At 38.6% G+C, this 26041-nt stretch overlaps 1 protein-coding gene across 1 annotated transcript; it reads right to left on the bottom strand.

Moving 5' to 3' along the window:
• Window positions 1-1673: 1673 nt before the first annotated feature.
• eloa (elongin A) lies at window positions 1674-16726 on the bottom strand. The gene is made up of 12 exons (XM_062435963.1): window positions 16510-16726; window positions 12821-12877; window positions 11697-11809; window positions 10837-11450; window positions 7686-8026; window positions 7000-7111; window positions 5954-6106; window positions 5682-5779; window positions 4789-4969; window positions 4536-4665; window positions 3068-3249; window positions 1674-2877 (listed from the first exon to the last, which is right to left on the bottom strand). Exons 1-12 carry the CDS (start codon window positions 16579-16581, stop codon window positions 2816-2818), a joined length of 2115 nt encoding a protein of 704 aa, XP_062291947.1. The 5' UTR covers window positions 16582-16726; the 3' UTR covers window positions 1674-2815.
• Between the last annotated feature and the right edge of the window lie 9315 nt (window positions 16727-26041).

Raw genomic sequence — 26041 nt, 5'->3', positions numbered from 1 at the left:
TAAACAGATGGGGAAAAAATTCCCACATAAACCAATCAGAGGCAGAGTACAGTGGGTCATGACTTCACCTACTAGGAAAAAATATATAGTTACAGTCTACGGTTAATTTTGATAAGGCTAATGGTAATTTTGGCTGACGAAAAGGAAGTTTAAAACAAAATATACTTACCAGACAAACTGAACATCCTGACTCCTTTGAGGTTTTTTTAGTACAACCAAACTCTAAACAAAACTTTTTCAGGCAACCAAAACATTACAATTAACTTTCATGAACTGAAAACACACTGAAACAGCTACAGCTACACCTGCACTCCTGATCTAATCCAGGGTTAGGATGGTAATGATATGTTACATGTTACATATGTTAAGTACATAATTAACGTTGTCCTCATAGTAGCGACTTGTCAGTCATGATGTAAGCATTCCCTTAAATATATAGTATAATTTTACATCAAGAGCTGGATGGCACTAAAAGAGGACTAATTCTAATAATAATGTCTTGGATAAATTGTATATGGACTGATGATAAATTATTGTGAATATGTAATATTTCCTTTTAATATTTCATTTCTCCTCTTTTTAATTTGTATGTTTCTCATATTGTGGCATATGTATCCCTGGTTTTGTTTGTACATAGTTAATGTTCATGTAATTTCTAAAATAAAGAATAACAAAAAAATCTAGTGATTGAGACCATAAACTCATTAGATAACTGTTTGCTGGGGTACTAAATCAAGTGAGAAGCAGAGTCATTTTTTTCACATGCTTCCATATAATTACTTCTTTTTGGAGCCAGTGGAGTCGCCCCCTGCTGGCCATTGGAGAGAATATCAGTTTATGTCACATCCTTGATTGGCTTCACTTTTCAGACCCAGAACTACCAACTTGTCTAATTTGTTTAGATTAAGTGGATATTTATTAAAAAATAAATGTATTACCTCCTATTTAGCCTTGACAAGCAGTACATAAAGAGCTACTAATTGGTTTATGATACATTTAGCTGTAGTTGTGAGCATGTTAAAGTGTTTATTAATGTATGTCATTTGTAATATTGCAATATTAAAAAAGAATAAAATGTCTTTGTTGAAGTTATATTTCCTGACAAATACTGCACATTAGTAGCTACACAATTGAAATTGTCCTTATATCTGCTTACGAGTGTTTATACTGCTTGTAGTAATGCGTTGCCATCATATCCACCTCTGAACCTTCATCACAGTCAACAACAAAGCAAAGAGGATTTTTTTCCCCAACAAAGCACATCAGTGCCGTTATTTCAGGCACAAGTTTTAAAAAATGAAGTTGCACCAAATTTGAATATTAAAGTAGATCTCTTGTGTTTAAAACTTCATAATGTTTCACCACTTTAAAGCACCTGCTTGAACAAATGAACTGTACAGTTTAAAAAACGATTTAAACTGCGACCTCTAAAACAGAAAATCATCCATTAAGGTCAATGATGGTTATGATGATAGATATGAGAAATTTAAATTGTTACACGATTTAAGGAAAACATTACAGAAACAATAAAACACATTTTTACTGGGGCCTAATGGATGGATGGACGCACTGTAGTAAGTATTTTTCCACCTTACCTCCTCTTTAATTATAAAGAGAGAAAATGAAAGTTTGGTTTTCATTCACACCACACACACAGCAGCACAGACAGTCTGTAAGGGCAAAAAGTCGATTTTAATAAAAATGACCATAGAACATTTATTAAAATCTAATAAAATTACAATTTTTAATCTACTTCCTTTAGGGCCCAAGTAGAGGGGTGCCAGGTCCCAGTGTTTGAAAATAAATACATCTCATCATCATTGAAGACTGAAGCTGCAGACGTCCAATCAATTTCCTTCCTTATCGTTGTATTTTAGTCGTTTTCCTCGTTCTTTCTTCTTCTTCTCTTCCTACAGTTTCTTCAACTCTCGCTCAAGCTATTTGTCACAGTGAAGCAGATAAAAACGGGGACGCACACATTCGACAGCAGGAAAACAGGGTCTGAAGCCACAGCAGGGTTAAAATCAGTCTACAGAGTGTGTGTGTGTGTGTGTGTGTGTCTGTGTGTCTGTGTGTCTGTGTGTGTCTGTGTGTGTGTGTAGTTCACCGATATCATTTGAGCCTTAAATATTAAAAAAATGAGTTTGTTTTGTAAAAGCTCTTTAACCAGCCGGTTGATGTGTCGGGTGGAGTCTCGAAGCCGCGACTGACGTGCATCATGCATGCGATTAAAGGACCAAACAAAGAGCGCTTGAAGGTTTTTCCTAAGTGTAGTGTATCGTTTGGTCGTGAAGGAAAGTAACAAAAGGCTGTTCTTTGAATTAAAAGAATGAGTTTTCTTGTCTTTCCATCAAAGAAAAGAAAAGAAAAAATAAAGCCTGCTGGAGAACAAGGAAAAAGTAACAGACTGTGTGAGTGTGCATGTGTGTGTGTTTGTGTCCTTTTGCGTCCTATAAAACGTTAATTTTCTCTACACAGACGTCGCAGCCGTTTGACTGCAGTTCATGATTTAAATACTTATTTAAAGACCCTCTCCCTCCCCCCCCGAACAGATGCCATCACTTAAATAAAAAACAAGAAAAAGTCAACCATTATTCCATCAATTCTGAAATGTTCACATATGTAGAGATGGTGATGATGATGATGATGATGATGATGATGATGGTGTGTGTGTGTGTGTGTGTGTGTGTGTGTGCGCGTGTGTGTGTGTGTGTGTGTGTGTGTGTGTGTGTAGAGGCGGAGGGTCTCCAGTAAAATTTAAAATTAAATTAAAAACACAGTTGGAATTCGTAAAATACATTCAGTCTCTTTCACACTATCGGCGGGAGAATCTGTTCTTGAATGCTTTGATAGTTTTGGCCATCATGGGGGCGATTTCTGCGAGAGAGAGAGAGAGAGAGAGAGAGAGAGAGAGAGAGAGAGAGAGAGAGAGAGAGAGAGAGGGAGAGAGGGAGAGAGGGAGAGAGGGAGAAAACAATTTATGATTCAGGGGATAAAAAGAAATCACATTCCCAAAAATATTCCTACTATCCTGATCTACGACTCAGGACAGCCAACGCCTACTTACTTTTGACCTGTGGCTTGTCCCGGGCGGCATGGCCTCCTCCCGCTGCTGCTCCTCCTCCTCCTCCTCCTCCTCCTCCTCCTCCAGCCGCTGATGAGAAGCGGGATGAGCCAGGAGAAGGTTGAAGACCGGAGGAAGAGGAGCGGCTGGATTCACCAGAGAAATCCATGGTAGCAGGCCTGACTCTGAAAGATACGAGAAGAGATGAAAGGTGCGTGAGTCTGATTAATCTAAAATAAACCAGAGTGCCAGCGAGTGTTGAATTAAACCAAAAAGTGTAGAGAATAAGAGATGGAGTTTAAATTTCTATTGGGGCAGTCTATTGATTAACTGTGTAGTGTATAAAATGCCAACAAATATGAAAAGTCACATTTCCCAGAGCTGCAAAGCAGCAAATCCTCATATTGAGAAGCTGGAACCAATAAATATATATCAGCTTTTCCTCAAGAATGATATAAACCATGACTCAGTAACTGACACATCTATTAATGAGCTGATTTTTTCAGCATGAATCATAGTCCTGCACCGGGTAACATACAAAAAAGTGGCATAACGAGTAAAAAAAATATGATTATATAAAGTCACACATATGGTCAAGGGTAAAAATGAACTTAATGTGGGTGGGTAGCAGGGGAGAACAAAAAAACAGAAGTCAGAATATTAAAATGATTTGCAGGCATGAGAGTGAGCAGTATTTTTAATATTAGTGTGAATTCATTATTAAATGTGTGTGAGAGAGAGAAAACAGTGACATATCTGCACTTGCTTATATTTACTGGTCCGGATTTGACATGGAGATAAATTAAATGATGCTTCTGAAAGTACCGTTAATGTTTTGTATCCAGCTTGTCACTGGTGTAAGAAATACACTGTTCACACACCAGAGGGCAACCAAAAATCACTCATATCAAGACAATACAAATGTTCATCAACTGGAAAAATGTAGAGATTAACCATTTATAAACTGGTTATCAAAAGTGCCAAAGGTAAAACCAGTCGGTAGGCAGTTTCTACGAGAACAGAAACTGAAATTCAAATGCACACCCTGAAATTCAAAGCAGTGTGATAACAAACTCTCTGGATATTTTATGAACGAACGTGGAGTTTTGAGGGACAAATGAACTCCCCTGCTATGTTGTACTGTAAATACACTTTGGATAAAGCCTGATGTGCAAATTTAGTTACTGCCTTGGTGTTTACTTATGTGTACGTTCATACTGTTTAGCTTATTTATGTTTAAAATTACCTGGTTGGTAATTACATCTATTTGCTGTTTATTGCCTGTCGTGAATTTCTAACACAATTTCATTCTGCTGTGCACCTTGAACCTTGAAATAAAACATTTATGTAACACGATGCATCTTTATCCTCTGTGTTTATTCTTTCTCAACAGCGCAACTTCATCGCCAAAAATATGAGTCATGAACCTGAACGCAAACATGATAAAAACCCTGGATAGTGTGATACTGACTTGATAGGAGCTGAAGCGGCAGTCGAGGCCATGGAGGAACCGTCAGTGGTGCCAAACCTCTCTTGTCGGCGGCGGACGTCACGCGGCGGCTTGGCGACGGAGTTCACAAACGCCATCTTGACCTGCCGTCCTGCCGGAAGAAACACAACGCTCACACTGAGACGCTAAAGACATGAATAAAAAAACATACAACGACTTAACAGTTCACTATGTTGTCGTGTGTGTCTATCACTTTAGTGCCAGCCTCTCCTACCTTTGGGCTTGTTGGCGTGTGCGGAGGTGATGTTCTGCGTGAGCAACCTCAGTCGCTCCTCACGCTCGTCGTGCAGCCGCAGGTACATCTCCCGCCACGACTCGTACTCTTGAGGAGTCTCCCGCTTAAAGTCCCGCTGACAATGACGCATCCACAGCTCGTCAGAGTCCTCCGTAAACCACTGAAACAAGAGGAGAGCAAAAGTCTATTAAATCTCCCTTGAAATGTGATCTCTGCTCAGGTTGTTTTATTTGTAGGGTGGTTTTTCTGTCTCCTACAAATTACTGGGGGCTTTCTTTTTAATGTAAGCCACTAGAGACTCAGTTGCTCTAACATGAAATAAAGATTAATATTATTCTTCATTGACAAAAGACTTTAGACATGTTTGCCTGCTGACTGTACAAACAGGCATTTTATAAAATATTACAGACAGACAAAGGAGGAGTCACAACATTGCTGCACTTTGCTACAGAAGGCAGGAGGATGATGAAATGTCCGCTGTTTGTACATTTCAACATCCTCCTGCTGCAAAACGTATCATGGTTCAGTTTTTTTTGTTTGGGGGGGGGGGGGTTTGCAAAGCATTTGATATTAAAAACAGTTCAACTCAGCGCAGAAGATTTATCAAGAAAAAGAAAGTTAACAGGAGCGTTTCTGGTGTCTCCTCTTGTAGGACGAAAGACAGATTATATCTAAGGATGCGGCAGACGCGTGTCATCCTTCCTGGGTTAGGGTTAGGGTTAGGAAGAAGACAAGACCATGATCTGATTTGTGTGTTTGTTGTGTGTGTGTGTGTGTGTGTGTGTGTGTGTGTGTGTGTGTGTGTGTGTGTGTGTGTGTGTGTGTGTGTGTGTGTGTGTGTGTGTGTGTGTGTGTGTGTGTGTGTGTGTTACCTGGTTGCTCTGCTCAATGCGGTACAGCTGCTCTGGGGTACATCGCTCCAGGACCGGTTCCAGGATCTCAAACGGCACTCCTCCCACCTCGGCGATGGCTGAAAGAGCATCAGGGCAGATCAGCAATGTGCAATTCTTTTAACCATACTGGGATACCAGGCGGGTGGAGTTTATCAGAGCAGACAGCATCAGGACATGAGGTTACCATGGAAGAACAACTACATGTGGGTGTCTGTGCTCTATTGTGGCTGTTTTCAGTTTTTTACACTCACAGTCGATGTTGTTCTGCAGCACGCGGATGCACTGTTCGTACAGAGTCATCATTCTCGGCAAGTAGGCGGTCTTCGATCCCGAGTAGACCACCATCTTGGAGTTGAATCGCTTCCCAGTGAAGCCGGCGTCCTCTTCATCGTTGCAGATGGGAACTGAAAGTAAAGAAGAGACTGGGAGTGTAAACAGCCTGACAGACAGCAGGCCTGGAGCTGATATAGCTGCGATCAACATGTAGACACTTACAAGAAACATTTGAAGAAAGAAATTCACTTGTTTGGACATGTTAAGCCGACCTTTTTGGTATTTGACACTGAAATTATGTTAAACTGAGTCTGGGCGGACAGAGAAAAAGGTGAGGTTTAAAGCTGTACTGTTACTGTGTGTGTTGAGAAGCAGAAAGACAAACAGATGAAATGACTGAAGGAACGGGCCAACTTTTATGACTTTTTTAGGATTATTTGTTAGCATTTTTTTGTTTGTTTTTTATTTGGCAGTCAAAAGTGTAGAAAGAGAAAGTGAAGATGCTAATAGTAATAATTTGATCAAATGAGTAGTAATCTTAACCAGTGGGACTTTTCAGAAAGTTTAAATCGACTTTTCCAAAACGCAGTGACTGGTGTACTGAGGATAACTGCTTCTGTTTTAAAAGCAAAGCTGCTCACACCTAATATTGATTTAATCGAGGTGTGTTCTGTTTGCCAAACATTGCATCAAGTTAACTGATAATTAAAAACTATTCACTGCATTATTTTTAAAAGCATCTTTTTAGTGCCTGAAACTTTTGCACAATGCCGTATAAAATGATGAAATGTGCTTCATAGTAAGAGGAACAGATAAAGGCTTCCACCAGCAGATACTCCAGATTGCAACTTATTTAAAAAGCTCTTCCTTGGCAGCGTTAAGAGGTTAATGCTGACGTGTGTGTCGAAATAGGGAAATGATGACGTCATACAATGGTCACTGAGGAATTAGGAGCTCACAAGAAGGAACTGCAAAATTTACATTTATGCATTTGGTGGTGCTGTGACATTTAAAGGGGCTTTACCTTTCCGTCTCTGCGGGGACAGCGGCGTGACGTCGATGGAGGGCAGAGGTCTGTAATTGGGCTGAATCGCCGGCAGAGGGATTTCAGGAAGAGTTGGAACCACCTCGACAACCTGCACAAAAACAACACGAGTCAGATCTGCTTTTTAAGAAGAGTTCTCCTCAAGACTCAAATCTGCTTTTAATGTTTTTACTTTTGTTTTGTTTTCCTATTTTGTTTCTTCTTCTCTGCATTGCTTTTATTGATTGTTTTTGTCATTTATTCTGTGTGGTTTTATTGTTTTTAATTGTCTTTGATTTTGTAAAAAGTGTATTTGAGTATTGTTAAAAGCACTCTATAAATAAAATGTATTATCATTATTATTATTAAGAAATTATTTGTATAAGAATGTTTTCGAGTAGTAGAAAAACCACAAAAAGAGGCTTTGTTAGTAGCTCTTCCCTGGACTACACAGACAGCAGAGAAACCATCTGTTGCTGGGAAACAAACATTTCCACTCAACAAAAGCAGAGATTTCCTTCCTAGAAAGAACTACTAGAGAAAATGAATCATGAGTTATGATTATTTTATCCACTTATTCGGTCATAATTATTTTCAGGCTCCAAAAGTAAATGTAGTTTATTTAACAGAAATGTTACAGATGTTAATTTAATCTCTTCTTAAGTCAACTCTGTTGCGCCTCTTACCCTCTTGCGTTTTTCCGGCGTAACTGCAGCTGAACTGGAGCTCGAATGCGGCCTCTTTTTACTCTGAGTACCGTTTGATTTGCTCGCTTTGGAGGAAGAAGAGGAGGACGAGGAGGAAGAGGCGGCTGCAGGCTGAGGGGTGCGATGGGAAGATGACACGGAGGAGGAGGAGGAGTAGTGAGACGGCCGACTGTGTGACGACGAAGATGACGACGGCTTCTTCTTCTTCTTGATGGGCGTCGGGGCGTCGTACGTGAGGAAGGACTCGAAGGACATGGTGGGAGTCTCGAAGTCCTCTTCTTCCTCCTTGGTTGGCGAGTCCTTCGGCGCTCGTGGTCGTCCTGGCAACAGAGAGGCAAAGGGAAAAGTTAATTTTGCTAACTGAAAAGTAAAAAATTAATGTAAATGTGATTTTTATAACATTACATTGCAAATACAGCGGTGGAGTTGTGTTTCTGTCCACCTCATGAGTCCAATATTCTCTCATCTTTTAGCTCAATTTTGCTCCTGAGAGAAATAACACTCCACTTTGTTCACCAGCTGGTCGCTAACTTTGTCTGCCTGCTGCGAGGTGATGAGCAGGAAGTGTACAGACTGTTTTTAGAGCTATGAGAAAGGTGTGAATTAAATAAAACAGTGAGGTTGTGGCTTTTAAAACAAAGCAGAAAATTAAAAGATGCTAAAATGTCCTGTGGAGTCAGGTGAACTTTCATGTACAAATAGTCGTTGTTCATCTAAAATATTGAATCTGCTTGTTGGCGGCTTTAAGTAACACATAAACACTTTATAGAAGCTGCATAAAATAAAGTGATCACTCTCTGCTTTCCAGGAAACATTTTAAAGTTGGCTTTTAAAGTTTGAAGTTCGTCATTTCCTGTCAGCAGAGTTACTCAACGCTTCACTCGGACGCAGGCAGGATGTTCTTCTGTGTCGTCAGCACATTTTCTGTTTCAGGCTGATAAAGCTGAAGCATCTTTTCTGGTGCACGGAGCTGCACCACAAACAGTCTGAACGCCACGTAGTTGTGATTTTGGCTTCCACGATGAATTAGACTTAATCAAGTAATTGCTGCTCCGGTGCTTCAAAGCAAGTGCAGAGTAATCATCGTTTAAACTGTCTTACAATTCACTTTCTTTTGTTTCAAGTAAGCTATAATTAAACTACTAGCTGCTTTCCAAAAACACACAGCAGTCTCTACTCAGTAAAATACTTTTTATCTTGTTGTATGCTAAGTGCAATTTTATTTATAATTAGCTTTAAGACAAAATGACGCAACTGAATTTTACTTGTGTGTCACTCCACCTTATGCTTCATTTTTATTTTAAGATTATAAGACACAAAAAAAAAAATCAGTGTTTGCAGTAAAATAGAGAGACGTGTTTGTTTAGAGTCGGGGTTAAACCATTTGAGGAATAAGGTAAATTTAAATGTTTTCTGAGAATAAGAAATATTCAAGTTCCATAAAATACATTTCTATTTAAAGACAAGATAAGTGCCGGCCCGTCACTGCAGTGTGTATAATGCAGGACTGTTTTAACCTCAGTTTTAAAGGTTGCGCTATAATCCTCTTATTCCACACTTTCTGTCAGTATCATAAATGCATCCTGCAGCCCTTTTCAGACAGGGAGTAAGTAATGTTGCAAGCTTCATCATGCTGTAAAACTGATAGCTTGTTGTCATTTTGACATTGGTGATTTACTTAAAATGTGCGGATTTATTCAGACATGACAGGACATTTATGGGAAGAGACACAAATATCAATGTTTGCACAATATTTGGCACCCGGAGAGGGAGCGGTGAGTTAAAACAGGCAGTTTCTGTTTGTTCACAGGCTGCATAACTGATCCTGATCACCTTCTGATATGATGAGAAGTTCGATCTCCTCATCACATGAGAAACGGCTCTTTAACAATTTTTCCTTCCAATCCGTTTTACACCTAAAAGATGGTGACTCAGATATTAAATGTGTTTCAGTGTTAGAAGGCAAAACAACACGCACGTTTCTCCCTCTGCCTGTTTCAACTTGTGCTGCTGTGACCATTTTATGTTCATCTGACAACATCCAATTCAGACTTGTTGTGTTGAATGTGATATCAAAGTGTTACTCTGACCTACAGTAGTGTTATTGCTGTTGTGACTTTAAAGGACAGGTTCACCATTTTTCAAGTCTGTCTTAAAACAATGTTCAGGTGCCCAAATGAACACTGACACATGTTTTTTTGCTGTAATCTGTAATCATTCCTCCTGTTCATACTGGACTTTCCATGTAAGTGATGGGGCACAAAATCCATAGTCCTCTTTCTACACAAAAATTGAATCAAAAGTTTATCTGAAGCCTCATATTTATCTTCAGATAAAACTTTAGACTGTAGATTTTTTCTCCCATCACTTACGTTGTGAGTACATTTGGAGACGATTAACAGAAGAAAATATTAAAAAACTGATGACCAATCCGTTTAATGTCAAAGTGACCAGGATGCTCACTCAGACCACAGATGTATAAAGAGAACTGGAGGATTACAGGACCCTGTTCATTCTTAGAAAAGTTGCTCTGTGGGGCATGAAGCCAAAACACCACTTCCTGAAAACATATTGCACACGCTCTACGGGCCCGATGCGCCCATAAAGCGTGTTTTACAGAGACGTCTGCTGGACAAGGCTGCTCACTTCCAGTTTAACCCTCCGGCCAACTTGAATGGGGATAAAATAATTCAATCATGTGGCTCGTCTACACTTTTGAAATGTTATCGGACCAAATGGATCAAATTCTGATAGCCAAACCAGTCATTTCTCGGGTGTTGTGACGCAAAAAAAAATGTATCTGCTGATTTACAGATATGTCTTTCACACTGAAGTCTTTTTGGGCCATTATACAGTTTGGCTACTGTGTCAAATTGGCTTCAAAGCTCGACGCTGTTCCTGAGAGCTTGATTCAGACAATTGGTGATGGTTAAATTATCATCAGATTAACATAAAGGGGTTCATGTTGGGAAAAAAGCTTTTAAAGTATCAGCTTTTTAAACTCTTGCTTTAAAACATGTCTGTGTCTGAGCTCAGAGGACAGATAAAAATAAAAGAGAAAGTGACACTTTCTGGAAAAGAAGAAAGTGTCTCTGTGATGCTTTTTCAACACACAGAGAGAGACACTTACCATCATCTCCTCCTCTCTTCTTCTCCTCCCTCTTGCTGTCATGCGTGGCGGACTTCCTGCTGTGCTTTGCAGACTTTTGAACTGGACTCTGCTGTCTCTCTCTGTCTGTGCTTCGCTTCTTTCCTTCACCGCCTTCTCTCCCTCCTCCTCCTCCTCCATCGTTACTCATCTGTGCGTGGCGTTGCCGCTGTGCCTCGTCCCTGTCTCTGTCCCTGTCCCTGTTGCGGTCGCTGTGGGAACTGTGGTGGTGGTTCTTGTTGGGCTCTTTGCTTGGCTTGGCGTGTCGGACTTCTTTGCGAGGAGGAGGAGGGCTGGGCTCAGGCTCGATTTCAGGTTCGGGTTCGGGCTCGGGCTCAGGCTCGGGGCTCCCGTACTCGTCTGACTGGTACCCCCCTCGCTGCACGGGGCTGTACTGCTCGTGCTGTGGAGGCGAGGGAGAGTAGTTGGTGTGGTAGCCTCTCTCCTCCTCCTCTTCCTCCTCCTCCTCCTCCTCTTGCATGTAGCGGGGCTCTTCCTCAGGGGAGGGCTCACGGTGACGCCTGTGACCTTCCATCTCGAAGCCTCGAGAGTGTGCGTGTGACCGCGGCGCCTCTTTGGTGTGACTGTTGGTGGGTCTGAGAGGAAAGAGATGGATAGTGATGAGTTTAACACCGAAACACACCGACAGAGTCACGGAAGTGTTTGACTCAACAAAAACACAAATTTTGATGTATTAGCAAATTAGCAGCTCCGCCTTTGGCCAACAGACACACAGACCTCTTTATACATCAGTCACACAGAGACGGAGAGCAGAGTGGAGCAGAGCAGAGAGACGGAAACGCTACAGTTTGCATGCCGAGGCTCTGGTATACAGGACGAACCTGTCTGCAGACTGAGGAACCAGTCGTTTCCATTTGGCTACGAGGCCTTTTGCCATCTCTCCGGCTACTTCATTCTTCCTAAAAGAGTTCACAGTCTTCCCCACTCCAGTTTCCTATACGACAGAGTAAAAGAAAGTGAGTTACTGATTTTCAATTGCAACAGCATAAAAAGGGAAAGCAACAGAGTTTTAGCCTGGAAGTTTAAAACCGCAGATAAATAACTTAAAAAGTGTTCAACATTTAGTTTGTATGTGTTCATTTTACTTTTACAGCTGTTATCAAATCACTGCCAGCTTTAACTGAGCAACCTGGTTGCTCCGAGGCATGTTTTAGATTAGATAAGATTCAGTTTTATTGTCATTGCACAGAACACAAACACACTGGAATGCAATTTTGCATCCATCCAGAAAGAGCAAATAGTCAAATAAGGTGCTGATAAGGTCATATTTACAGGTGAAAGTATATGTGATATATGGTTATATAAACATGGAAATTAATCTTTATATAAGGGTATTGACATTAGGTGTGATAACTGTGATAAATATGTTCAAAAAGCAGTTTAAGGTCCATGAGTGTTAGGAAGGGGACCTGTGATTTAAAGACAATGAATATGAAAGGGGAGTGAGGGAGGGGGCTAGTGCTGTGGTTCAGAGATTATGAATGAAAGAGAAGGAGAAGGTGGAGTGGGCTAACGCTGGATTTGAGAGTTCAGCATCCAGTTGTGGTGTTATGAAGAAAACTGTTCCTGAGCCTGATGGTGCAGGAAGTTCACTCTGTGCTGATTTCCTTACACTTCACCTGGCAAGAAAAACAAATTCTGACAGAGAGCAAAATGTGTTTTTGATCTCAGCTGATCGTTATTCACAGTTAAATACATTCACTGCTGGGAGCCGCCCAGTACGACCAGTTAAGGCTTATAACATCTTAAACTGGAGCAGTCAGGAATTCAACACTCAAGAGCATCTGGTCAAACTGGAGATCTGCTGCTCACTTTTGTTTGAGCCAACTGCTGCGTGGACAGTTACACTCCTGCTGCGTGATTCTTTCTTTTTCTCTTTTTTCTTTGGCAGACGTTGTAGTTTGGAAAGCACCAGGATGAGAACAATAAATCAATATATTCTTACCACCAGTATGTCCACAGTCATTGGAAGTTCCCCCAGTCTTTTGAGAGTCTTCAGTAGCTAGAAAAGCAAGAAAAGTAAAACAGTAGTGATCATTTACGAGAAGAATCTGGTATTACGTTGATTTTCAATGTCCATACTGCACAGTCTCAGTAGTTATTCTCACTGCTTTGACATTATCGACTGAAACATGAGCCTTTAAGTCATAAAACGTACAAGTACAGTAACAACCCAGAAAATGTTGATAAGATACAAAACTATGAATTACTTAATCTGATTTTAATTGCTTTGGGGCATCGTAACATGCTTATCAACAAGACTGTAACTACATTGATTACCCGTTTCAGACTTTGTACACGTGCAGTCCTGAATCAGAAATAACACTGAATAGAAGTTAAATTCAAAAATGCTGCACTGAATAGCAAATTATGTAGATGTATTTAGATGTTTAGATTTTTATCCAGTCAGACTCATAAAAAACTACCTTCAGCAACGAGGAGCTGATTAATTTGTTTCTTAATTGGCCATTCTGAACTGAACGATAGGGCTGGGTATCGGTACTTGATATCTTTAAGGTATCGACCAAAATAAACTGATACCAAGTATAATCAAAACGTCTCCTATCAAACGATACCTGAATTCAATCCTTTTTGCACCCACACATGGATTTATAAGTATGTGTCATGAATACTGTGACCCACATGCTGATTTGAGCATTTTGTATTTAATAAATATTAATAATTTAAAGACTTTCAAAATGCATTTGTGTAAAAATCTAATCATTTAGATGTGGTGGAGTGGTGGTGTTTCATGACATGATGGGTATCAAATAAAGCAAACGATTATATTCATTATGGATTACGCGATTACTTGTTTGATCAATGGAATGACAGAAAACCAAAAAATGTCCATCACCAAAGTCCAAGGTGATGCACTTAAATGTCTTATCTTTTTTGTCCCGACCAACAGTCCATATCCAAAAGATATTCAGTTTACTGTCATAGAAGAGTAAATATCCACATTTGAGAAGATGGAATATGAGAATTTGGACATTTTCTGACCCAAAGTCAAAACGATTAATATCCAACATAGCTGTAGATTAATTTAAATAGCTGGCAACTTATTGATTAATCACTGAAGCTCTAGACTCCAGCTGATAGTATTTAGAGCTATCATGACACAGACAGAAGAAAACTTAATTATGACTGTTACATGAGTGTCAATCACTGCTCCCCTACAGGCCTCCATGACTGGTTTGACCAGGTTTGGATTTAAAGGGCTGCTCTTCCCTCAGGACATGTGCTTGAGGATATTCTCATATATTTGCATATCTAAAACATTTATATTTGAGGGTCTCTGACGTGGAAAAAGTTGAGAGATTCACCCTGACTTTTTTTTTGTTCAATATACAGTTAAATAAAATTGAAAAAGCAGTTCATCTCTGTCTGATTCACTCTGAACAGCAACATTTCAGACTCAATCCTGCGTCATGAAGACTGAAAGATGTCGTGGCCTAACGAGGCAGGGCTGAAATAAACCCACAGAGCTCCACTTTCACTGCTTATTTTATTAGTTTTTTTAGGGGGGAGTCTGAGTTTGTCCTCGGCTTACTAAAACTAATCACACCGACTGAGCACAACAACAGCAGCAGCAGCAGCTCATATCTGCTTTGTGTTAGGAAGCACTTACATTTCAACCACACAGAGAGTAAACAAAGGGAAGGTCGTGAATTTAGCTTTTATCCGCTTTTTAATTTGCGATGTTTTAATAGTAGGTATGTGTGGAGTGTTTTAAGAGTGAAAGTTACCAAATGTGTGTAACATTATCGGGCCAGAGCCGCTGCATCTGTCACTACTGTCCGCAGCAGAGCCAGCTAGCTGATCAGCTAACAGCTACACTGGCCTCAGAGTTTCGTTTACAGATGAATTATGATGTGGTTTATTTTTATTATTTTTAATATCCGACAGAGCATGTGACAGCAGACATTATATGGAGCGGACAGGTGTTAATGTTAGCTGTGATTCAGGGTTAAAGAAGTACGTTATTACAAGTTAAAACCCCTTAATTATCGTGACGTTTCACACGCTGCGTTCAAACGCTGTCGGACATCTAAGTTGTAAGACTGTTGACTAGTAGGTTTTGTTTTTTTTGTCAGTATGGCTTATCTTTTTAATTATGGTGGACTATTTAATAACATTATTATATTTTTCTTCTTCATGATAGCTTGAGGGAAAATAGATTATACACACGCACACACTGTATAATCAGAATATTTACATGAGTAGATTTTTTTTACTATGCAAACCACCAAAATGAAATGTCTGAATGTATTTAAAAATATGTCTAATATAAGCACTAGTGAGTCACAGAAACCTATTCAACACACTATTTATCTTGATGTAGATCCTGATAAAGGGTTGAGATTAAGAATAGAACTTCTACATTTTCATTTTCATTCATTCATTTTGAGATTAATCAATCCAGTACATTTCTTAAACTAAGCCTAAATTTAGCCTAATATTCCCTTTACAAAACAGATTTTGAAACCACAGGATCTATTTCTTCTTGTCACTGGATGCAAAGGGAGGACTTTTTTTAAGGAAAATATATCTGTTGAACTCATATATGAATTTTTAATAATTGAGAAACTGGAACGCACTGATTGACTGAAGACGAATTACTGCAAATATCACATATGTAAAGCCAAATCAAACTCACAGCTTTGTTCATGCTTTTTATACTGAAATGTATGACCATAAACTAAATACTATTAAATTAAACTCACTATCCTTCATTTTTTTAATTTAAAATGTAAATAACTTTGAGCTGTCACAGTCTAAAGATTTCAAACTCTTTTAATTCTGGGGCCACTTCAGCATTATGGTTACTCTCAAAAGGTCCATTTGTAAATGTAAGACAAATAAGATGTATCAAATTGTTATTCACTAATTGCTTCAGCAATTGATTATTAGTTTTAGTAATAACTTAATAATTGATAACTAGCTCAATATGTGTTTTTGTAGGGAAAATAATGGCAAGCAGACATTCAAGTGTACAACTATAATAACAATTTATTTAAAAATTGAAATTTACAAAGTACTACCCCTGTAAGTAGTAGCATCAAAATAACAATTAAAGGTTGATTGAGTGATTAATCAACCTTTGAGTAGCCTTTATAAGATTGTCCAGATAGTAACCAGTATCTGCCGATTAAATTTGTATATTCTCACAGATTTTAGACTCAACGTTAAATTAAATTGAGATGGCCAACCCGCATGTACGTATGCTCTCACAGGTTTAAAAAAAAGAGGTGCCAGGCCTTCAATTTGACACACGGATTAGTAAAGCAATCGATTAATTGTCAACTACTAAATTAATCACCACTTATTGTAATAATTTAGTTATTTTTATTTATAAATGGAATAACCACAAAAAAAGCTACAGTCTCAGCTCAGCTACAGATCCCTCAAAAAAAACAAAAAAAAACAGCTGAATGCTCCTTTACGTCAAAGACGCTCAGAAATCGGAGCCTGACCCCGGCACGTAAACGCAACATTTAATAACCGTTGCGACTTTCGGACAACTGCCTCGGCAATGGTTACGTGTCGCGCTCCGGAGACTAACGGCAACATGTCGGGAGACGGTCGGTGCTAACGACCAAATCTCTCCGCCTCGCCCGGTTCAGTTGTTACCTTTCGAGGCTCCGGGTTCTCCAAGAGCCGGGACTGAAGTCTGTCCACTGTTTCCAGCAGTTCCTCCGCCATGTTTACTGCTGGCAGCCTCCCTGTCGCCCGGAAACGACTTCATCCTTACCGAAGAGAGAAAGGAGAAAAAAACGGAGAAGTTCCGCTTATTTAAAGTTCACTTCTGTCGGTACAGGCGTTTAAATACACACACAATGCTTCAATAAATTAAACACAGTAAAAAAAAAATACACCGTTTATTAAATTATTTTGGGTATAATACAGAAATATAAGTTTGAACATTAACAGAATAATTGTGAAAGACGGAACTACGTCACAGCACAGCTGACGGCGTACGCAGGGGACACCTGTTGGTGACGTCAGTGAAAGAAATGATGAATTGGCTCAAAGTATTTTTTACCATTTGATTAAAGTTTTATTATTATTATTATAACATGCACTAGAAGAGACAACACTTAACTGAATCACCAACTCTATATTACAAATCTTTTGGTTTGCACAAAGGAGATGAAAAAATTATATTGATTCCATTTGATTTTCCTTTGACCCAAGTTAAAAGGAGAGTGATTATATGGTTTACATTCATCAGGACGACAGAAACAGGAAATAAACAACTATTTATTTTAGAAATGTATCTTATGTATTTTAAGTGCACATTGATCAATATTCACATTTAATTTTTAAAATGTATCACAACTCTTTGCCGAAACAATCTTAAACAAACAATACAATCAGATAGGTTAAAAAAAACTACAATTAAGTTAAAGCTTTTTTTTTTACCACGTCCTTCATGAACAGATTTTAAGCATAACTTAAAGGGCAAGTTCACAATTTTTGTTTTTCAATTTCTGTCTTAAAACAAAAGTCAGATATCCATATGAGCAGTGAAAGGGGTTTCCTTGCTGTAATCATTCCTCCTGCTCATACTGGCTGTTAAAAGATCCACTTCAAATTTGCTTTCAATGTAAGTGATGGGCGAGAAAATTTGCCAAAGTGTAAAAATGCATTTAAAAGTTTATCTAAAACTTATATAAGACTTCAGCAGTCAGAGTGAGTCATATCAAGTGGATATCTGCAACATTTACAGTCTTTTTAGCACCAAATTCCCTCTTTGTGTTTCCCTGTTGATCTGCTGTGGAAGTATACTAACAAAAAAACAGGACTTTGGCACATAAAAGACTGTAACATTGAAAGATATCTACTTAATTTGACTCATTTTGACTCAAAGGCTTCACATTAGCTTCATATAAACTTTTAAATACATGTTTTTGCACAGAAGGAGGACTACGGATTACAACTTGGCTGTCAATGTTGTTGTCATGTGTTTGATACAGTGAAGGAAAACAGTCTAGGCATTGTTACTTTTCTCCAAAACATATACTCTTTATGGAAAGAGTTGCATACAAGAACAATTAATGGGAAATATACATACACACATAGCCGTTTTTATTCAGATTTTATGTTAGTTGTAACATTTAGTTAATGTTGAATATTTTTGTTTTATAGCTCTAAAACCTAGAAGTGATCATCAGTATTTACTATACTTGAGGTTAGAAGCTGATTACTAACTATAATGAGCCGCGTTCACCCTTTCAGACAAGACATAATTCAGATAACATTTTTTAGATCAAGTCAAACAACAAACAGATACACGCAAAATCTAAAACCCATAATGTCAAGGCCATGGGGAGGGAGGGGAGATCAGTGTAAGAAGAGATCTGACCTCTTATGGGATATTTTTGGAGGGGAGGGCGCTTAGGGGTGGCTGTATTTGGAGATGGAGGTGGATATTTGGGGGTGGGAGGTGGAAAGCGGCACCAAAGTGGTTTGATGTGAGCTCAGGGAGGCGGTGCTGGAGGCTGGAGGTTGTTGAATCATACGTCAAGGCCTAAGTTTTGGGACCATGATTTCCCTCTGACACCGACTAACACACACACATACATACACACACACACGTACAAAGACAGCACTCTGACAGACTGACAGAGGACGGTGGGACGAAAGCAAAGAGGAACCTGAAAGAACATCAACAAAGCAAAAAAAGAAAGAACGCAAAAGAAGAGAAGCTGAGAGAGGAAAAGGAAAAGGAAGAAGAGCGAGTGATCAGGCAGCCAGCAGACAGAGGTAAATTTGAGTTTGATTTTGCTTGATTGTACCTTAAAGAACTGAACCACTTTTGTATCTTAAAATCTCTGCACAACATTTGCACTTTTATTTCCACAAAAACATCCTTAAATCCTCCAAATAAACCCCACTGATTCTCTGCAAACGACAAGAAAAGGCTTCACCATACAGTCTCCATCTCTCTATGATTGTATTTATAATAACTGCTGAATGGAAACAATGTGAAGCAGATGCTGTTGGGATCCTATGATAGTTGGGGGGTGTAGGGAGGGGGGTATTGGTCTCTTTTCCAGTCCTTAGCTGTAAAACACATACACACATATATATCCCATGTGGGTCAGCATCTATAAATACCCCCCTCAGATAGGCATAGGAATTTTGGAAGTGGTGATGAGGGAAATAGGGAGGCATTCAGTGTTTGTATATTTGAGTAAACATGGCGGACAAATGAGCTAAAACACCTTACGGGTTCGCAACATTTAAAATCTGTCTCAAATGAAAAATGAAACATGTTTTTCTTGCCATAATCATTCCTCCTGTTCATACTGACCATCAGAAGATCCCTTCATAATGCACAATAGAAGTGGTGGGGGACAAAATCCACAGTCCTCCTTCCTTGTGCAAAACAATTATTTAAACGTTTATCTGAAGCTGAGTACACACATTGTTCTATAGCTCCACAAATAACTGATTTAAAACACACACATTTCTTTCACTTTCCGACCTAAATTCGGAGAAAACTTTGCTGAAAAATACGTCAGAGTGTGGTGAGCTAGCTAAAACCACCGGGGTGAACTCTGCAGCAGTGGAGACGGGGCCTACGGTGCTAGATAAGTCAAAAGAGCATGATCACTAATTTGAATAAACACTTAGAGGACATTCATAGAAATTCATGTCCACCTTAAACCACGTCGGTTTTGGCAATATGTTTATAAATAGAATTAATATCATCTAAACTCAACCTCAAGCCTCCATTATTATCAATGAGATATCACAACTATTCTACTTATAAAGAGGCGTCCGTCAAGGCTGTTTGTGCTCGACATATTTATTTAATTTAGGCATCAAAGTGCATGAAAAAACCCACCACTTGTCACTTTTTGCAGATGACATGAGCTTATATGCTTATAAGCTATAAGCTTCAGATAAACTTTTAAATGCATTTTTGCACTAAAAAACTGTTGATACACTGTGGATTTTGGCCCCTATCACTAACATTGAAAGCACATTTAAAGAGGATCTTTTAACAGTCAGTTTGAACAAGAGGAATGACTGTAAGACAGAGTTGAAAAATTAAAAACCTGTCCTTTAAAATGCAACTCAGTATCATTGCAGTTACATAAAACTCATATAATTTTTTAATAAGAATGTCAGAGAAGTCGATTCACAATATTCTTAAATTGTTATTTTTAAAGGGATAGTTCAACATTTGGAAACTATACTCATTCACTTTCTTGTAAGAGTAAGATTAAGAGATCAGGGCAGAAGTGTAAACGCGTCTATTTTATGGCTGGAAGTTGTTACTTGGCAACCAGAGGAGACTGTGTGAAGTAACTGGTACCAGACAAGAAGTCCAACACATACAAGGTTGAATTTAAGGCTGCAACTAAGTAATTATTATAGTTATTGATTAATCTGTGTATTATTTTCTTTAGATTAGTTGGTCCATAAAAAATATGAAAATGGTGATAAATCCTGATCACCGTTTCCAAGGTAACATCCTCAAATGTCTTTTTTTGTCAAGATATTCAGCTTGTTATCATAGAAGACAAAAGAAATAAGAAAAACAAATTTCAGAACTTTTCAAATTTCAAGTTGAAAACGTAATTTAATTTAGGCACAAGAGTATTTTTGATCTTTTATAACTCTCAGCTAGAACATGACGTGTCAAAGTGTTTCTTCTAAGTGTAGTTTAACTTTCCTCATCATATAATTTTCATGAAGGCAAAAATTAGCTATATCCATCTGGATTCAACAGTGCAAGAAGAAGTTTGTAAGAATGACAGAACTTAATGTTAGTTGTTTTAATAGTGTTTTACTGCTTTTTAGCAAGCATTTAAAATATGTTTAATATATTTATGAGTTTATATTAATGGTTATATTTTATATTTGTGGGTATTTTTGTGTTCTATATTTTGATCAGTGTTTGTTGACTAGTCGTGGATGAGTACTGTTATTTCCATGATTTGATGAATTAATAATTTGACCCTTGAACCTACAGTCACTAATAAAAATGAGTTTCCATGGCAACACAATACATCTTACAGAAGTACATAAAACCAGATGTTTGCTGATTGACTTGCTAGTGTATTAAGTTGTCAAGACATTGAAATATAGTATGATGAAGTAAACGGAAAACTCTCAGTGATTATAGAGTTACAGAAAGCCGAATTCCTGTTTCACTTCCAGGTTAGTTTCCGTTCCACCAGCTCTCCGATTTCAACATATACATATACAGCTGTACAGGATTTCTGTCCTCACTCTGGAAATCACCTGAACGGTTTTTAACCTTCAGATGCAGCAAGTTGAGTGTCACATATCCAAGTCTCAAAGTCTGCAGCTCTACATCTGCACATTTTGCGATATATTAACATTTGTTTGTGACACTTGACATTTTGATGTTAAAACAATTATTTTCTCAATATTTAAGAGCTCAAAGCATCTCTATAAAGCTATTAAAACCTCATTGTTTAGTTGGTAATTGCTTTAGGGGAAACAAGCACATTTAACAGGTTATTTACTTGATGACTAAAAACTGCAGCTTCAGAAATAACCACTGAGGAGAAGCAGCACCTGTAAGAGTCTAAAATAAACAAGAGATTCACTTGATGTGTCGACTGGAGGCACACAGCACAGAAGGAGTGAAAAAAGGGATTTTAGTTTACTTTTAAAACATTCAGTTTACATTTTTTGAAGTTGATTATTCCTCTTAAAAGAAAAAAGAAAACTGCTGTCAAAAAGTCAAATTATGGTCTTAACTCAATCCTGACCAGATATGTATCTGTGTTTTGGCTTTGTTGGGCTGTACAGTGAAGCAGCTGTTAAAGAGCTTTAACGTGAGCTGGACGTGTGGCGGCAAACAGACGCTGCAGACAATGATCTTTGTTTTCTTTGGCTCGTGGTTGGTTGTTATTCACCTGGACCAAAAAGCATAAAAAATCTGAAATCTTTGCTGTGTTTGGAGTAAAAAGCAACCTCAGTATCAACGTCGGGCCTGAACTATGTGTCAAATTTTCATCTTTGCTTCACTTTTTACTTTTAATCCTTCCAGTTAGTGTTATTAGTGTAAACAGATGTATGTATTGTAGGCTGATGTTTTTCACGTTGGTAGATCATTACAGAAGGCTTATCATTATTTCTAAAATATTTCTGATAGTATGGCCCACATTCATAGCCCCTTACACCACCAAGACACCCCATATCTTTACCATCTATTGCAAATTAACAATTTATTGTCTTTGTAAGTTTTTTGACCTCAGCAACCTTAAAACATTTTTTATAACACCTCAAAATCAGCAGTATCTCTAAGTTTTTTAAATATTTTCTATCAACAAGATGTATTTCACATCACTGTCGGTGAAAAACACGCCGAGCATGATCATTATCTTCCTCATCTTTGGTTGAGGTTGTCCTTTTCTGTAATATATAAGCAAGGAATTGAGACAAAACTGCTATTACTAATATGCTGTTATAATAATAATAATGATGTAAAACTACTAAACAAAAGGAATACATAAAAATGCTATCAGCTTTCAGCTCTAACATCTGCATATCATTCTGAAATGTGAATCTCTCAATCTTGGAGGTGAGCAACTCAAAAAGTATCCCAACTCCATAAACTCAAACTCAGCTACATACAACCTTCATGCTAAATGTGTACTACGTCTCTCCTCCGTCCCCTCCCTTTTCTGACACCCCTCCTCATTAGCTCTGTGTCTGAACTGGGCTCCTTTTAAAATAGCACTTATCGGCTCGATGGCCAACGGGCTCCACACATGGACAGAGCGACGAGGGGAGACAAGATGGTACAAGACAAGAGCAGCAGCTGTCGTCGGTGTCATATGAAGAGGAGGGGTCCCAGTTAGAGACGGTAGAGGCTCAGCCTATAGGATGTTGCAATCCCCCTGAAACAGTGGCTGTGACTCCTGTTAAACCTTCTAATGAGGCAAAGGATAGACACAGACACTCCCCAAATGTTTGAATGAGCAGTCCAGAGTTCCTGTGAATGTGACCCTTCTTGTGTCTGATGATTGAAGAGGAGCAGAGCCTTTTGAAAACATGCAGCGAGGTGATAAATTCATTGTCAGAGCCAACTGGAGACACGAGGTGACAAAAACAACAAGATAGACGCCAAAACATCTCATCTAAAAGCATAAAAAAGTTGAAAAAAATGTCAACTAAACATTTAAATAAGCACACACATCTATAGCTTGTGTGTACGAGATGTAAAAAATAAAATAAAGTCAAGGTCTTGGCGATCTATCAACCGAGTGATTCACCGACATGAAAATAATCTTTGCTCTGCATAGATGAGCCCGGCAAAAATATCTGGGCCCAAGGTTACTGCAGGGCACAGCTGCTCTGTCATCCACCATACTGGGAGTCAGACGCCACCCCGCCCCAAAACACCATCATCATCATCACATAATACAAATATACTGTAACCAACAGCAGCGTCTCCTTTCAAAACAGCAGGCTTTATTAGTAACCTGAAGAAATATATCAAATATGGTCCTGGATAAAATGCAGATGCCTTTCTATTATTAAGTATCAGAGCTACTGACTCCAATTTTTATGGCTCCATTATTGTAATAATTTCTGAGGAAGTTGCTTGAAAAAGAATGTAATTTGCCACTAATTATAAGTAAAATAGAGAAACCAATTGTTTAACTGGTTTAATTTACTCCAATTATACCCAAAGTCTTTCAGTCAGTTCATAAAGATGAGCATGTAAAAATGTTCAATTCAATTTATTCAAGTGTTAGTGTAATGGTGTAAGGGTTAATGTAAAACATCACCATTCTCCCTATAAAAAGCACCAGTATATACATATACAATAACTAGGGAAGAAAACATCAAGGATTCAGGCGTTTTATTTGTCACATTCAACAGAAATGTGTGCAGTAAATGTAGTGTGGAGAAGTTTTTAAGGTTGTGTCAAAAAACGAGTGTGAGAAATAAGAAGATAATAAGAAGACATAAGAATATACAGTTTGTAAAAATGTAACATGTATTTGTCACAATTGTCAGCAAAACTTACACAAGTGCAAATCTACAAACATGCAGTGACTAACAAGTGAGTGTAAATATGAAGTATGACCAGTACTGTAATGTTTCTAACTTTACACTACAGTATGCTCTCATATGAGAAACTTGAGCTCTGAGTGAAGTATTCTGCATTTTGAAAGGGTAACTCAACTCATAAAGGTCACAGATGTCAGTAACAGGTCAGACATCTGTCCGTTTTGTGAACCAGAAAAACTACGGACACCTGCAAGAGATCAAATACAGAAATATTAAAAATCAAGCTCCGAAAGGAACAAGGTCTTAACTCACGTGTTTGATCACAACACACCGCTGCAGGATAACATCAGCTTCAGTTTGCAAGTTCTAAATCTTTCTGAACTGAATTTATTTACATCCTCAATCCTTAAATGGAACTTTTATCATATCAGTTTAATTAAAAACTTCTTCTCAGCAGTTTTATGGCTTTCCTGAGTTTCTCATGGAGAGGAAAAACCTCTTCTTCAGGGGTCGCTAATAGTAAAACAGGGAATTACAGAGCGTAATTAAAGTGGATTAGCAGCTGCAGGGTGGTGATGTGTGTGGGTCTTAATCCGAAAAGAAAAATAAATAGTTTTAGTGTGTAATAAAAGGAGGGGGGAGGTAATTTAAGCACTGGGGGCCCTGACATTTTATTTTTAGATTCTGACCTTAGTGAGCTTGTTAGTGAATCTGCGTTAAGCCTCGTAAAGAAGCACAACTTTGCCCGACAACTGACATAAGTGATGCTTTGTGAAGCTTTAGTCAAAGCTGTGTTTACAAGGAGTGATTTCAGAGGAGAAATTAACTATGATCCTCACAATAAATGACATAACTGATGGCTTTCAGTCTGGAGAACTGTACAGTAGATCCACACTTCTCTGTTTCTGATGGAGCCGAGTGTCTAAATTGTTCTGGTTTGAACGTTTTTATGTTAAGCTGTTTGGAAACGAGGGGGGGCGGGCGGTGAGGGGGCCAATCTTAAATCTGGCCTTGGTCTCCAGCACTGTCAGGGCCGGCCCTGTTTGTGGCAAAAGTGGCGACCATTCAGAAATGTAAAAAAATCATTTTAAAGCACAAACTAGAGATGTCTAGACAAAGCTTTCAATAAATTACATTATTATGTTGCTGTTGAGGTGGAGGTTAGCCTAGTTTCTGAATCTAAGCAGCGTTTAGTTTTTTGTGAATTATGACTCATCGCCACAACACTGAAGTCTTCAAAACATCACAAGCCATCAGATAAAGATGAATAACAACAGACCTCAGAAACAGAAATTTGACAAAAACATTGTCAACCGAGGTCTGAATTATTTTCCAAAGTTTCAGAAACAACAAGTTAGTTGGATTCTTAGTTGACGATTTTGCACATCAAAGATTAAACAAATGCCTTGCTGAAATTTGGTAAAACAAAGATTCTAAAAAGATTATAGATACACTGTATGAAGTGGAACTCCACACACCATTTCTCATATTTGTTTATTTCAGACACTGTCTCTACTCTCTGCACATCAGCACTCAAATATGACCTCGCCCCCTCCTCACTGCTGTGAACTGCTGCAGTTTGCAGACCGCGGCTCATTGCGAGCATGAATAAGATTCTCCAGTTGCTCTGTGGTCAAAATACACAGCGTGTGAAATACAGCAATGAATCCAGAGCCTGAGCGAAGGACACGCGCACCTGTCATTCACACTGCCAATGCTCCATAGTGAGAGGGTATTGGGAGGGGAGGGGTCAGAGTTCATGTGATCCTCAGTTGGATTTAGAAAAGGTGTTGGCACTCAGCGTGTTGTTCAGAGATTAGAGGAGTCATGTGCATCTGTCTGTGGGCTCGGTGTTTCCGCCAGCAACCGTGAAACAAACAATGGTGTGATTTAAAGTCTTGAGGGTTGCCAAGTTTGCTTCTGTTGTTTATCAAGAGTGAACCATTTACTTGGTGCATAATTTTATTATCTTTTATTATCCCATATTTAAGTACATGTTGTGTCAAACGAAGGTAAAGCTCTTGTTTTGTCCAGATTAACAGTGTATGGAAGTCAAAACAACAACAAAAAGATTTAAAAGTCTCAAAATGTGTGTGTAGTTTTACTGTGCAGAATGATGTATGTGCAGTTTGACACTGAAATGCTGTTTTCA

Source organism: Scomber scombrus, chromosome 16 (assembly GCF_963691925.1).
Source record: "Scomber scombrus chromosome 16, fScoSco1.1, whole genome shotgun sequence".
Classification (NCBI taxonomy): domain Eukaryota; kingdom Metazoa; phylum Chordata; class Actinopteri; order Scombriformes; family Scombridae; genus Scomber; species Scomber scombrus.
This window is presented reverse-complemented; position numbering and strand designations above follow the sequence as displayed.

What these genes read in the sequence shown, in the direction of transcription:
- eloa (XM_062435963.1), bottom strand. Translation starts at nt 16,581, where the DNA reads ATGGCGGAGGAACTGCTGGAAACAGTGGACAGACTTCAGTCCCGGCTC. An exon ending in TGACTGTGGACATACTGGTG is followed by an intron (nt 11,810 to 12,820) that starts GTAAGAATATAT and finishes TCTGTCGTATAG; the next exon opens with GAAACTGGAGTGGGGAAGAC. An exon ending in GCTGCAGAACAACATCGACT is followed by an intron (nt 5,780 to 5,953) that starts GTGAGTGTAAAA and finishes ATGCTCTTTCAG; the next exon opens with CCATCGCCGAGGTGGGAGGA.